At 39.9% G+C, this 16,307-nt stretch overlaps 1 protein-coding gene across 1 annotated transcript in view; it reads left to right on the plus strand.

The window, feature by feature from the left end:
- The window catches only part of SLC7A13 (solute carrier family 7 member 13), a 29,646-nt gene extending 17,002 nt beyond the window's left edge, over nucleotides 1-12,644 (plus strand). The window contains 2 exon segments of the mRNA XM_061122767.1: nucleotides 6,218-6,346; nucleotides 12,622-12,644. Of these exon segments, the coding sequence (XP_060978750.1) occupies nucleotides 6,218-6,346; nucleotides 12,622-12,644 (152 nt within the window).
- Nucleotides 12,645-16,307: the final 3,663 nt, after the last annotated feature.

Below are 16,307 nucleotides of genomic sequence, written 5' to 3' on the forward strand. Positions count from 1 at the left end.
TATACTTTATGTCTTATTTAAATTAAATAATTTTTTCTTCTTTATTGTTTTCTAAATCAGATCAGAATATGCCAGCTCTGCATTTATCACCAACTCTTAATTTCCCCCAGTTATTCCGAAGTACTTATTTTCTTGAATAACTTCTCTTTTTCATCTTTCTTTTCTGGGACAGCAGATAGGGGACCTATGTGCCAATCTAGTTTTTATTCTATTAATGGATGAATTCTCAGAGTGTGGAAATAGTCCTCTTTCATGAAACTGTGAATCTAAGAATAATCCAATGCCAGACTTTGCTTGTGTTATTGGTGGGTGTGACACATTCAGGCTTTTAAGTGTTTTTAAATAGAACAGAATCATAGATTTCCTTGATTGCTCTAAGGTCAGATTCGGTACTCTTCCCTTCAATGTCCGGATACAAGTTCTGTCTCCATTTTCAAAGTCAGCCTCTCCCCTTGACCCCCACCTGTATGCTTTCCCTCTCACGTCCTCAGGAAACATTCACACTTACTACATCATGTTTCTCAACTTCAACCTTTTTATCGGTGTTTTTCTTGGGCATTTAAACATTAAGCAGACTCTCTACTACTGAAAAAAATGTTTCCTTAATCTTAGGACCCCCTGTAGTCACTGATGTGTCCATCATCTATTAACTGTCTTGTCAGCAGGTATTTTTTTGAAACATGGATGATTTTTAAAACCCTGTATTAGTGCTGTAAGATCAGTAAGATGTATTCTTTCCACCAAAGAGGTCTGCAGCAGTAGAAGAGGCTCTCCCTAGATTTGTGGCCTGACTTCTGCCACTTCCTAGTTGTGGTAAGTGTCTTTATCTCTCTGCACTTCACCCTCCTTCATCTGAAAAATAGGCAATATTGTTTAAAGTCACCATGATTCTGTGACTTACGAACAAGTGATGATATGATAGTATGTCATAAGTGGCTGTAAGGGAACAATACTTACAATGGAAATTCTGTGGAAGGTAAAACCACCTTCTGCTGTCTCATCAAGTGGAAAAGGTAGCAATTTTAATGGGAACCCCCCCCCCCCAAATTCCAGCAGTAGAAAAATCTGGGTGAAGCTGTGGAGACCAGAAGTGTGCAGATGTGTGTAAGACATGGCACACAATCTTAGGTAACTGCTAGATTGTTTCCACCTCACCAGCTTGATAATCAATCCAGTTGTTAGGTCGAGCACCTAGAGTGAGGAAGAGCAAGATGACATAGGATTGGAGACGGATGACGGAGAATGTCAACTTTTAGGAGGTAGATGGAGAAAGAGGATTTGATAAAGAAGCCAGAGGCAGTCTAGAGAATTATGAAAGAAAATCACCAAGTTTCCAAAGGAGAGACTGTAATCCACATGGTGAAATGCTTCAGAAGCTGAAGAGTGTGAGAAATGATCAAAAACAATTTTATTAACCAAGAGGTCATTGGTGGATTTTGAGCATGAGAGGAAAGTCACTCAGCATTGAATTTAACATTGAGATATTGAGAAAAGAAAACTATGAGAGATCAGTGTTTTATAATTAAATGGGCCACTGCCATTTGAGAGGATAATGAGCAAAACTTTCTTTTCCTCTCTCTCTCACACACATTGTCCTTTTCTCTTTTAAAAACAGGAATCTTTGGCTTCTGTTTGTGCCAATTTCATCTTGTTTCTTTGCCAATGGTGTTTCATTGCTAGACGACTCTGCTGTAAACAAATTAACAAAATTTGCTAACCTATCAACTATTACAGAACTCTTCAAAACCAGCGAGCAGTAAACAAAAGCTGGAGGAATTTGGGCATATGCTGGGATTGTTAATTTACTTAATAACTTTTAAGCATAACCAAATTCTAAGTAACACTTTTACCAGTAAAATGGTAATTTGTAGGCAGCTGCCTTTGCCTACTGTGGGAACATTCATCTTTTAAGTTCAAAACCAAGGATATTCACCACTTGTATAGCTATTATATTATATATTTTATTGTATTATATTCCTTATCTCTGATGTAGCAATCTAATACATAATGAGAAAGAGCAAAAGGCCCAAAGGAAAGAACAGGTAATCCTAAAAGTTGCCCTTTAGCTTGCTCAAAAGCTTTAACTAATAACCGTAGTCATTAATAACTTATTAAGTGCTAGGGATTTGATTGGAATTTTATTGTCTCTATATTTTCCAATTACCCCCAATATACAGGTAAGGAAATTGAAAGCTTGACGGTCAGTAAATCATCCAGAAGCCCATAGGAATAAGTGGGTGAGGCAGCACCTCAGTGAGAGCTTTTTAAGTCTTTACTCTTCAGGCCTCAATCAGCCCATATCGGTGTGTGCCAGGGACAGTGCATTCAACCCCCGGATGGATGTAGACGGAAGGCATTTGATATCTGTCAAAGGACAAATATTTATTAGTCAGAGGTATTTGGCTTTAAGTAACAGAAACTCACGCACATTAGCTTAAACAAGCAGAAGGAAATGGGCTGGAAGAACAATGCTGTATTTCAAGGAAGACCTGAGCAACCAGTCTTCAGGAACAACAGAAATCAAGGAAGCTCTAGGACTTAAAATTAAAGTTATCAGTTGCCTATTACGCAAACACTGAGTGCTTTTTTCCTGCTTCTCTCAGCTTTGTTGACATATGGTTCAAATCTTTGCAAGAAATCTTGTGTACTGGCAAGGATAGGCTTCCAGGGAGTCAGAGGTCTGTGCCTGGTGCTGTTACCTATTACCAGGGCCCAGGGTCACATTGTGTACACATAGCTATAGTGCTCAATTCTTTATGTCAGGGAGAGTTCTCAGAAAATGGTAAGACTGGGGAAAATGGTGTCATAAATGGGACAATATTTAGAATAAGACTATCCTGGAAAATCACTATATATATAAATGCTAAATCATGATCTCTTCTGCACTGAATATTGGTGTAAAGGAAAGGTTAGGAGTCTACAGGCAAAGAGTACTTCTGACGGACTCTTCTACTCTTTCCACAGATGCTGTGAGAATGTAATAGGACAATTTTGTTGGCCTAGGAGAGTTCTGCCTATGGACAGAGGTTCATGACATTATACAGGAGGCTGTGACCAAGACCATCCCCAAGAAGAAGAAATGCAAGAAGGCAAAATGGTTGTCTGAGGAGGCCTTAAAAATAGCTGAGAAAAGAAGAGAAGCAAGAGGAAAGGAGAAAAGGAAAGATATATCTATCTGAATGCAGAGTTCCAAAGAATAGCAAGGAGAGATAAGAAAGCCTTCCTCAGTGATCAGTGCAAAGAAATAGAGGAAAACAATAGAGTGGGAAAGACTAGAGATCTCTTCAAGAAAATTAGAGATACCAAAGGAACTCATGCATATGAAATGGGCACAATAAAGGACAGAAATGGTAAAGACCTAACAGAAGCAGAAGAGATCAAGAAGAGGTGGCAAGAATACACAGAACTGTACAAAAAACATCTTAATGACCCAGATAACCATGATGGTGTGGTCACTCACCTAGAGCCGGACATCTTGGAGTGTGAAGTCAAGTGAGGCTTAGGAAGCATTACTATGAACAAAGCTAGTGAAGGTGATGGAATTCTAGCCGAGCTATTTCAAATCCTAAAAGATGATGCTGTTAAAGTGTCAATATGCCAGCAAATTTGGAAAACTCAGCAGTGGCCACAGGACTGGAAAAGGTCAGTTTTCATTCCAATCCCAAAGAAGGGCAATGCCAAAGAATGTTCAAACTACCACACAATTGCATCATTTCACATGCTAGCAAAGTAATGCTCAAAGTAGGTTCACTTTGAGGTAGGTTTCAACAGTATGTGAACTGAGGACTTCCAAAGGTACAACCTGGATTTAGAAAAGGCAGAAGAATCATCCATTGGATCAGAGAAAAAGCAAAAGAATTCCAGAAAAAAAACCTACTTCTGCTTCATTGACTATGCTCAAGTCTTTGACTGTGTGGATCACAACAAACTGTGGAAAATTCTTAAAGAGATGGGAATACCAGATCACTCTACCTGCTTCCTGAGACACCTGTGTGCAGTTTACGAAGCAACAGTTAGAACCGGACATGGAACAATGGTCTGGTTCAAAATTGGAAAAGGAGTACGTTAAGGCTGATTATTGTCACCCTGCTTATTTAACTTATATGCAAAGTACATCATGCAAAATCTTGGGTTGGATGAAGCACAAGCTGGAATCAAGACTGCCAGAATATCAGTAACCTCAGGTATGCAGATGGTACCACCCTAACCGCAGAAAGCGAAGAGGAACTAAAGAACCTGTTGATGAAGGTGAAAGAGGAGAGTGAAAAGCTGGCTCTTTTAAAACTCAGTCTTTGGAAAACTAAGATCATGGCATCATGGAAAATAGTAGAGAAAAAATTGAAACCGTAACAGACTTTCTTTTCTTGGGCTCCAAAATCACTGCAGATGGTGAATGCAGACATGAAATTAAGAGATGCTTGCTCCTTGGAAGAAAAGCCATGACAAACCTAGACAGGGTTTTAAAAAGTGGAGACATCACTTTGCTGACAAAGGTCTGTCTAGTCGAAGCTATGGTTTTTCCAGTAGTCATGTACGGATGTGAGAGTTGAACCATAAAGAAGGCTGAGGGCTGAAGGATTGATTCCTTTGAATGTGGGGCTGGAGGAGACTCTTGCGAGTACCTTGGACTACAAGGAGATCCAACCAGCCCATCCTAAAGGAAATCAATCCTGAATATTCATTGGAAAGACTGATGCTGAAGCTGAAACTCCATTACTTTGGCCACCTGCTGTGAAGCGCCGACTCATTGGAAGAGACTCTGGTGCTGGGAAAGATTGAAGGCAGGAAGAGAATGAGGCAACAGAGAATGAGATTCAGTGGACATGAGTTTGAGCAAACTCTGAAGATAGTGAAAGACAGGGAAGCCTGGCGTGCTGCAGTCCCTGGGGTCTCAGAGTTAGACATGACTGAGCGACTGAACAACAAGGAGAATGTTAGCTCCTCTTTTCCCAGAAGAAGCTATGGTTGCTGAAGGAAGGGTTAATGTCAATTAGGCAACTAGAAAAGGCAGTGAGAGAACAGGCTGAAGGCAGCAGGGAGTACATTTTTGAGGAACTGAAAGAAATTTGGTGTGCCTGTAAGGCAGATAGCAAAAGGGACCATCAAATTATCATATATTTCCACAGCCCTTTCTCTTTTATATGGACACTTATCACAGTCACTATTTTAACTTTTCTTTATGTGATCATTGAGTTAATTATAGCTCTTCTCATAATCTTAAGGTAATAAACATATATTTTAAAATGAGTAACAGATTCAAGGAATAAAAGGAAATTTGGGGAAAAATGAGGAACAGGAAGTAGGAGAGGTTGAGCTTCCTGTTTGTTTTTGCTTACCACTGTATTCCCACTGCTCAATCTCAGCGCCTAGTACCTAACAGAGAAGCCTGAAGACGCAGGTGGACTCTGAACCCACAGGGTCTTAGGGGCTCAGCTTCCACTTTCATTCTTGTGCCTTTAATTCAGAAATTTTACCATATTGTTCACTTAGCACCAAGCTCTGAAGGGAGGGTGTGTGTGTAGTGGTTACTGTTGTGGGTGTTTGTGCATATTAGAGTGTGTGTGTGTGGTAGTGGCCCCGGTGACTAGGAAGAATCCAGCCCAACACTTGATACATGGAACTGTTATAGCCACGCGTTCCGGGAAACAAACTCACTCAGGACAATGCAGATAGTGAAGAACAGTTTATTACATCAGCAGGCCCAAGGCAGAGCCTCTTCTTAGCCAAGGACCCTGACCAGTTTTTGTGAAAACCTTATATACTCTAAGTGTACGTGTCCAAACCCATCTCCCCAAATTTCCTGAAACTAGTCTGAACAAAGGAAAAGAAAGATACAATCAAAGTTAACCCGTGATTTGTATGCCTTAAGCCTAGGTAGTTAACAGTGGACAATTATCAATAGGCCTGTGGTCATACCCCAATAAGCATAATAGAATTTATGATTCTATAAGTTTACACAGATAATTAGGGTATTTTTTTTAGGTGATGGAGAGTCTAGGTATGAGCCCTGGGGCTCATCCTTCTGAAGGGTCTGATTTTCCAGTTTGTATGCCGTTTCCATAGATACTGAGCATAGAGCTCAAAGTCCACAGTCCAGCCCAAGATGGAGTCCGGCTTTCAAGATGGAGTCTGTTTCCTCCTTCAGAACAATTTTAAAGATAAATTTAAGACATAAGATTTACCAGTTGTGATTTTGTTCTTTTACGTCTTTCAGAGAAGCTAAAGAAACCCAGAAAAGTAATTCGAAAGTACTTATTTCTTGCATTCTCTCTGGTAACTCTTGTTTATTTACTGGTTAACATTTCCTACCTGACTGTTCTGACCCCCAAGGAAATGCTCTCTTCAGGTTTGTATGTAAATTGCTAAGACAATAAATAATAAAGACAGCATATGTAAGTATCCCCTTACCAGTTGGAACTGTTGTTTGCTTTTCACTATTTTATAGAGAATCTATTGTAATTTTTGAAAATGACTGAGGTGACAAAGAGTATGATTTGGTTAAGAAAAAAGTTTCACATTTAAGCATGGTAATGTGTTTTTTGCTAATATGGAATAGTACACATAATGCTGGCCTATGATGCAGACGGATTCAGTACTAGTATTCCTTTCGTGATTTCCTCTCACCAGAGTGATACTGTGTAATCAGAGCTTATATCTACTAAAACTTTGACAATGTGAATTTTCCAAGTATTCTGCTAGGTGACATAAAGAATGATAAACTTGAAATGTAGGACATTAGCAATGAAAAGAATAGATGCTAGTGGATGCTAATGTATATAGTTAATATGATAAATATTAATATGCAATATAATCTCATTATTTATCATAAGTAACTCTAAACTATATGGTGGCAAAGGGCCCTGAACATATTGAAAAGTTGACTACAAGATAACTATTTGAGATCCCTAATTGTAGAATAAAAAAATGAAATAAGAAAATCTTAAGGAAATAAACATATATTTAAAAATGAGCAACAGATGCAAGGAATAAAAGGAAATTTGGGGAAAAAAAAATGAGGAACAGGAAATATGAGAGACTAGCAATTTCCTCAAACCAGCATTAGACTTGGAGCAACCGCCTTCTGTGATAAGCTATCAGCCAGTACCTTTGGAACTAATCTCTTTTGAGTAGTTATTACTGCTTTAGTAAATCTTTGGAGCACTGGAAACAAGCCTAGGGAAGGTTTAATATAAAAGTCCTAAAAAAAAAAAAAAAAAGTCCTAACACACTTTGCCTGAGGTCTTGAGTTACTGCCATGTAGGAAGTTGCCATATGCATGGTATCAGCGTTGATTCACAGCGGTCTAGCTCTCTTAGGGAGCTATATGCTAGAAATAATCAAGATTCTGAGAATTTATAAGAACAACCTGACTGCTAAATTGGATAAAACAAGTAGTGTGTTAGTTGCTCAGTCATATCCGACTCTTTGCAACACCATGGACCGTAGCCTGCCAGGCTCCTCTGTCCATGTAATTCTCCAGGCAAGAATGCCGGAGTGGGTAGCCATTCCTTTCTCCAGGGAATCTTCCCAACCCAGAGATCAAATCCAGGTCTCTTGCATTGAAGGTGGATTCTTTACCATCTGAGCCACCAGGGAAGCCCTCTACTTTCATTATGTAGAAAATAAATTTACAAAGGTAGCTAGCTATAGATGTGGTCAGGGCTGTTGGTCAGCTGGCTAGCTGTAATGGTTCACTGAAGCTAACATCTGTTATGGCCAGTGCTATGGTCGTAAAGATTGTGAAAAATAATGAATATCTCTTCTCAGGTGTCATAATAGTTGCAGCATTTTTGTGGGTGGTATAGTAATTTTGGTATGTGTGGAAGACTCGAAGTATTTTGACTATATTTGATATGATTCTTTCAGACATATCCTCAGATCTTGTTTAAATTCTGAAATAATATTTTTATTGCAAATATCTATTTTTATTGTATTATGAACTTAAATTAAGAAAAAAAAATCAGAGCTATACATGAAAACTGTATGTACAAGGACAACCATCATAACATTATCTGAGGGAGCAAAAAATTAAAGATCACCAAAATATTCAATAAACTTGAAATAGATAAATAATTTCTAGGAAGTCATATAACAGACCGTCCCGAGCTTTTCCGAAGACTGTATTTTTGAAGAATGCTTAAAGTAAAAAGACAGTAATGAGAGGATTTCATTGTGTCTACCACTAGCACCACCTGAGGGCTTCCCAGGTGCGCCAATGGTAGAGAACCCGCCGGCCAAAGCAGGAGACTTAAGAGAGGTGAGTTCGATCCCTGGGTTAGGAAGATCCCCTGGAGGAGGGCAATTGGCAACCCACTCCAGTGTTCTTGCCTGAAGAATCCTGTGGACAGAGGAGCCTGGCGGGCTACAGTCCATGGGTTTGCAAAGAGTTGGACACAACTGAAGCGATTTAGGAATAAGAGAAAAGGCAGGATCTACATTACAATATATAACAGAGAGTAAACAGTTAATACTGATCTACAGGTGATATTTGTTTATTCTTTACTAAATTTTTGGTCATGTCTGACATCGTCGAGTCTGTTCAGCAGAGGTTCCTTCGTTTACTTACATAGCCACCGCTGCATTCCAGCATCTTCCACAGTCAGGGTCGGATTTAGCAGGTGGGAAATAAGAACGGGCAAGGGCTGCTGTGGGTCACAGGTTATACCATCTGCTGTTCTGAAACGTCAGCCTAACTTGGTCACCAACAGATTCCATCTTTTCATCTTCACTTACATTTAAACTTACTTTCAGTCTGGATGAAGAAGAGTTTCACAGGAGCACCCTTTAGTTGTAGAAAAGGAAAAGGGCAACGACTTGACTGCATAAGGATACTATTGGAGAAAGCTGGCCTGATGCTCTAATTATCAGAATAGTGAAATAGTCTTGGTTGGCTCAGCATGCTAAAAGCTTTCCTTGGATTATCATATTTAGCCCTCTCGGTCATACAGAAGGCAGATACTACTGTTATCTCCATTTTACAGAAAAGGAACCCGGTTTATACAAGTTGAGTCACTTGCCCAAGGTCACACAGCGTGAAGTGGAAACCAGCCTCAAGTCTGGGCAGTCTCTTTGGGATGTTTGTCTCTCACTAAGTACAAAATATAAGAACGAACACTCGGAGGAAGCAGCATTTTAATCACCATCAACTTTGGTTGACTTGCAACCAGCCCTTCTTTTCAGTTCTTCCTTCTACTTCCATCTAATAATGTAATGAAAGTCGCTCAGTCGTGTCCGACTCTTTGCGACCCCATGGACTATACAGTCCACGGAATTCCCCAGGCCAGAATACTGGAGTGGGTAGCCTTTCCCTTCTCCAGGGGATCTTCCCAACCCAGAGAGTGAACCCAGGTCTCCCACATTGCAGGCAGATTCTTTACCAGCTGAGCACCAGGGAAGCCTATCTAGCTATCCCCTAATTGTATCAGTTATTGAGTAGCCACTAGGATTTGAGTATCTAGCGAGGTGTTCTGGGTGTAGAAAGGAATAAGGCTTGGCTTCTGCATTCATGCCGAGTTTAGTCTACCTGGATAGTCAGGTGCGCCAAAATCATAGTAAGATCCCTGCCACACGGGGGCCTCCAGAGTACTTAGGGAGGGCACACAGGGAAAGACAATCTTCTTTTTTTAACTGCTGATCCTCAGTGTTTTCAGACCTAAAATGGGAATAAATAATGCTCACCTCCTAAGAATGTGGGGATGTATTAAATGAGCTAAGGCATGCAAACAGTACAAAGCCACAGTGTACTTATTATTGCTTATATTATTATTTGATGTTCATTTGCGTCATAATGGGAGGCAGGGACTTCCCTGGTGGTCCAAGGGCTAAGACTCTGCGCTCCCAGTGCAGGGGGCCTGGGTTAGGGAATTCGATCCTGTGTGCTGCAACTAAGACCCAGCACAGCCAAATAAATAAATATTACCAAAAAAAAAAAAAAAAGGAAGGCAAGGGTAACCATAACACAAGCCGTTGAAATTTGTCTCTAATACCCACATGCATGCTCTTCTTTCCTCTCTCAGTTTTTGGATAATTGATAACAGGCTGTGAAATGATAGGTTATCTTTCTCAAGGGTATTTTACCCATTAAAAGGAGTTTTCTTAATGATTTAAGCCCCAAATGAGTGACCCTCTAATTAAAGGGTTTCATAAATTGTAACTTGCTGTGTTATACTCTGGGGGCATAGACATCACAAAAGTGACTGACTTTTCTCCCTAGGACTTTTCTTTATGTGAATTGCTTACATTAACTTCCTAATATTTTATGGTTTTGTTTTTAAAACCTAGCTCTTTGGTTTATATAAAACTTGCTTTTATGTATATTTGAAAGAAGTCTTCTAAATGTATCTTCTTTTTTTCTGAAATGAATAGCCAATTACCAATCTGTTTTGTTTTGATAGTCTTTAATTTTAAAAAATATATGGGTCTATTTCTGAATGATTTATTCTGTTCTATTAATCTATTCTGTATTAGTATTCAGTTTCTTAAAAATAGCAATGTTTTAGTTACCCTATTGGGTTGAATATTGTCTCCCCAAATTCATGTCCTTACCTGCCGGGGTCCAGCCCCAGCAGGATCCAGGGGAACCCTCAGGATGAACGGCGTCGGCAAATGAGAGAGAGAGTGAGACAAAGCTCGGGGCTAAGTCTGAAGTTTATTTTCGCACGGCCCCTTTATACCCTTAACAACATCTTTGGGGAAGTGCATATTGCTTACACACAGGTCATCTCAAAACATCACAGCAACTTGACCTTCAACAGAAACGGGATGTCACCCACATACTTCTTCGTCACAAGAGTCTTTCTTATCATTTGGCCTTCAGGCCTGCTAACATTTTATGGCTTGCACCTGGTGTGACTTAAGCAACTTCAGTAGCCGACCCTGTTTTTCTTATAATTAATCTATTTTCTTTCTAATAAGCATCCTCTCTATGGGACTAGATAGGATTACAGAAATGTGAAGGACTGCAGAAACAGCAGATATGGCACAAAACAGGCTCTTAGTCTAAAAGTTAACCACCTGCAGGAAGTCGCCAGCTAATCTCTATCTAAAGTATTTTCTATTAGGCACATTTGTGGCTATCATATTTGTGGAGCTTTTCTCACCCCGTGGAGGGGCCTATGCTTAATAGTTTCTTTTGTTAGCGTACTGTGCTTAGGATGTTTAGAACAATCAAGAGCATTTTGTGCAATGAGATCACACATTTATCAAACAAGCCAGAATGCCAGCAAAATGTTTGAATGGAAGCATTTCCTTCATCTCTGGCCCCTTCATAGGGTACCAGCGTCCAGAAGATTTATTAATTAGGGTTTTAAGTTGGTCCTCATTCAGTGAAAGAGGGGCAGGAGAGCGCTCGGCAGGCAACACAAGAATCTGCAACAGGGTAAACAAGAACAACAGCAGAAAAAGGGGGGAGGATACGGGGTGGGGTAGAGGCCGAGGCCAACTTGGAGGGTCCCTTATCCTAGACGGCCTTGCCTGTCAGGTTTTTTCCTCGTGACCTCGTCATGGATGGGGTCCTGGACGGCCTTGCCTGCCCGGTATTTTCTTCATGACCTCGTCACGAGCGGGACCTCCCATAATGGCTCCCAGCACTTACCTGAACCTCAGAATGTGAATCTATTTGGAAACCATGCTTTTACAGAAGTAGTTAAGAAGAGGTTGTACTGTGTATAGGATAGGCACCTAATTCAACAAGATGATGTCTTTGTAAGCAGATGAGCAGAGCCGTGCAGAGGGAAGATGTGTGATGGGACACAGAAAATGCCATGGACTTCTGAAGCAGCGATTGGAGTAATGTATCTGCAAGGATATCCAACCAGTCCATCCTAAAGGAAATCAGTCCTGAATATTCATTGGAAGGACTGATGCTGAAGCTGAAACTCCAGTACTTTGGCCACCTGATGCAAAGAACTGACTCATGTGAAAAAACCCTGATGCTGGGAAAGATTGAAGGCAGGAGGAGAAGGGGGCGACAGAGGCTGAGATGTCTCAACGGCATCACCGACACGATGGACATGAGTTTGAGTAAACTGCTGGAGTTGGTGATGGACAGGGAAGCCTGGAGGGCTGCAGCCCGTTGGGTCACAAAGAGTCAGACACGACTGAGCGACTGAACTGAACTGATCTGCAATTTGGGGGAAATGCCAAGAGTGGCCAGAAACTTGACCTTTCAGAGAAGGCATAGCCCTGTTGGACTTCTAGCCCACAGAACTGTGGGAGAATAAATTTCTGTTTTTTTCATGTCACCCGGTTTCTGGTACTCTATGGCAGCCCTAGGGAACTTACACAGTTTTTAATACTCTTAAAGAAAAGTCCTGTTTGGTTATCTGGTAGTGAATGCCAATTTTCCTTGTCTTGTAAAAAATGAGTATTAGTTATTACTGCCTTTTCATACGCTGTAGCAAATTCTATTTGAATTTTTATTTTTATTACTTGGTTGTACTGGTTACTTCTGGAAGAACTCACATTTTCCAATACTGAGTCTTCCTTTTCAAGTCTTTCTTTTCCAATCTTGCTATTTATTAGGTTATCTTTATATCTTCAAAGAAGTTTTATAATTTTTTTATAAAGATCTTGCAAATTTTTGTTTATTCCTATATGTTTCATATTTTCTTTTTTTGACAGTGATTATGTTCGGGATACTTTAACCCCTCATTATTTTTTCCAACTGGTGATTGTTGGTATTTAGGAAAGCCATTTTTATTGTGGATGATCTTGTATTTGGCTACTTAACTGAACTCTCATTATTCAAATAATTTTTTAGAAGAATATTTCTCATTTACTAGGAAGATAATTGTCATCTTCAGAAAGAGAATTTTGTTTCTTTCACTTTAGTTTTTAGATATCATTTATATGTTTTGCCTTGTGGCGATGACAAACACCTCCAGAACAAGGTTGAAAACTGTAATGATATTTGCATCCTTGCTCTGATCTTAACTTCAGTGGAAATAATTTTTAATGTTTTGCAATTAAAAATAACTAATGCAAATTTATACATATGTGCAATCACATAGATATTTATAGGAAAATTCTTATTCTAGCATATCTTCCTTTCCTTACAGTGATAAGCTTTTGTTTAGTTGAGTAAAAATAAACATGAATTCCCTTCCTCAACAAAAAAAGGAAAAGAGAGACATGAGGCTTTCATGAACCCTTAAGAGTAGATGTAGATTTCTACATTGCACCATCTTTCTATCTCAAGCATTCCCATCATCACTGCAGGCTCATCAAAAGAGATGATGGTTCCAGCGGCTTTCCCTGTGGTTATCTGCTCACTCTGGAGGGTAAGACGGCTCTACATATGGGCCTCTGCACTTTTCTAAAATAATTTCTAAGGTGATTCACCTGAGATTTCCTTTGTCAATGTTCTGGGGAATTCTCTTTACCTCTTACCTCCACCTGTTTCTTTTGTCCCATGTATTTCTCTTTTTCAGCTGATTCTTCATTTTGAAAGGGCATGTTATTTTGTAACTTCATGTAAAAGGTAATGGGAGAAAAATTTCATGAGATATTGCAAGTATGTAAGTGTCTATTTTATGTCCTTACTTGAGTGATAGCTTGCAAGTAATAGAATTCTTTGGAAATAATTTTCCTTCAGAATTTTGAAGGCATTTCTCCACTGAATTCTAACTTCCAATATTGCTCTTGACATTTCAAAATCATTCTAATTTTTAAAATTTCTTGTTTAATTGTTCTGGTTAGACATTCTAGTATATTCTAATTCCTAATCCTATATATGTGGCCAAAGCCCTGTTTTTCCCCCCAACCTGAAAAAATGTAGCTACATTTTTGGTCTTCAGTATTTTACAAAAATTAATGGTAACGGATTTTTATGTGTGTTTATTTTCACCTATTGTGTCAGACCTTCACAAGTGTTTTCAAAATGGAAAATATTTTGGTTTGGGGAAATTTTCTCGGATCATTTCATTGATATAATGCCTCCTCTATATTTCTGTTGGTTTTTCTGGAATTTTTGTTATTTTTGTGTGAACCTCCTGAACTTGTCTTTTGATTTTCTTATCTCTTGTTTCCTATCTTTAACCTCTATTTGCTTGTTGTTACTTTTTTGTTGCTTTTTATTGTTCAGCTGAGTCCAACTCTTTGTAACCCCATGGACTGTAGCACGCCAGGCCTCCCTGTCCTTCACCATCTCCTGGAGCTTGCTCAAACTCATGTCCATCCAGCTGCTGATGCCATCCAACCATCTCATCCTCTGTTGTCCCCTTCTACTCCCACCTTCAATCTTTCCCAGCATCAGAGTCTTAATGAATTGCTCTTCACATCAGGTGGTGAAAGTATTGGAGCTTCAGCTTCAGCATCAGTCCTTCCAATGAATATTCAGGACTGATTTCCTTTAGGATTGACTGGTTTGATCTTGCTGTCCAAGGGACTCTCAAGAGTCTTCTCCAACATCACAGTTCAAAAGCATCAATTCTTCAGCACTCAGTCTTCTTTATGGTCCAACTCTCACATCCATACATGACTCCTGGAAAACCAGTAGTTTTCAGATGTTTTGTGAGCCTTAACTGTCTGCTCATAATTAATAATAATGGACCAAAAAGTTGATTGGAAACTCCAAATGTATACATGCTATATATATGGTGATCTGAGTGAACCAATTGTTAAGGCATCATCAAAGTCAGAATCTGTACATCTTTCATCTCGGGTAGTCAGGTTCCCCAGAGAAGTCTTCTAATCTTCTTAAAGTCAGGACTGACTTTCGGGTATTGGGAGCTGAGCTGGGGGATGGGACTAGAGAGCACAGTCTCTGCAGTTAGTAATCAATGAATATAAACTCATCTCATTTTCACAGAGTACCTAGAACTTCAACTGTGCTGACATCTCCCATCAATAAATCTGCAGTTATTTGCTATGGCAGCACAGGAGCAGTTGCCTAGGGATTAAGACTAGAACTGGATTCTAGATCATTTCCACATAATCTTCTTTATTTAAGTGATGTAACTGCCCCGGCCCCAGTCAGACCTAATTCCATTAATTTACATGATGCTTTTGAGCATTCTGCAGAGTAAATCACCTTGTTTCTCAACTTCTGCTGCTTTAAAGACCCACATTTGTAATGCATCTTTAATGCATTTGCTTTCCAACTTACAATATTTTGGAATATTTTTCTCAAAAACAAAAAAAAGCTTTTCTCTTTTCCCCCTTCCTCATGGGGTTATTTATTTAAAATTTTTCTTCATTCTGGTTTTGCTGGGATTACATAAGAGTGAAAGTACAGCGTTTTGGGCAGAATACTGGAGTGGGTAGCCTTGCCCTTCTCCAGGGGATCTTCCCAACCCAGGGATCAAACCCAGGCTCCTCCATTGCAGGCGGATTTTTTTTTTTTTTTTTTTTTTTACCATCTGAGCCACCAGGGAAGCCCAAAAATGCTGAAATGGGTAGCCTATTCCTTCTCCAGTGGCTCTTCCCCACCCAGGAGTTGAACCAGAGTCTCCTGCATTGTATTGTAAAACATGTTGCATGGCTTAACATATTTGTTGTACATAGCTGAATTTAAGAGGCTTCCTTGGTGGCTCAGATGGTAAAGAATCTGCCTGCAATGTAGGAGACCCAGGTTTGAGCCCTGGGTTGGGAAGATCCTCGGGAGAAGGAAATGGCTACCCAGTCCAATATTCCTGGGGCTTCCCTGATAGCTCAGATAGTAAAGAATCTGACTGAAATGCAGGAGATCCAGGTTCGATCCCTGGGTCAGGAAGATACCCTGGAGAAGGGAATGGCAACCCCCTCCAGTGTTCTTGCCAGGAGAATCCCATGGGTGGAGGAGCCTGGTGGGCTACAGTCCGTGGAGTCCCAAAGAGTCAGACATGACTGAACGGCTAACACACACACACACACACACACACACACACAAGAGTAGCTTAAATAGGGGCTTCCCAGGTGGCTCAGTGGCAAAGAATCTGCTTGCCAGTGTAGGAGATGCAGGAAATGGATTTGATCCCTGAGTTGGGAAGATCCCCTGGGGAAGGAAATGGCAACCCACTCAGGTACTCTTGCCTGGAGAATCCAGGGACAGAGGAGCCTGGCAGACTACAGTCCATGGGGTCACAAAGAGTTGGATATGACAGTATGCACTCACAGCTTAAATAGATGTTTCTTCAGTCTGACATGTTAAACCTAAGACTTTTTTTAAAAAAATGTGTTGCAAAGATTTTTTTAAACAGGTAATATGTCCATCAAGAAATCTGAGTTGATCAGACTCATTGTTCTGAATAAAGTTTAAAGGAAATGTGTTCAAAGATGTTTGACTTAAAAATCTGTGTCTCAGTGATATAAATTGTTTTAAAACAAGA

This window comes from Dama dama, chromosome 21 (assembly GCF_033118175.1).
Source record: "Dama dama isolate Ldn47 chromosome 21, ASM3311817v1, whole genome shotgun sequence".
Lineage (NCBI taxonomy): Eukaryota > Metazoa > Chordata > Mammalia > Artiodactyla > Cervidae > Dama > Dama dama.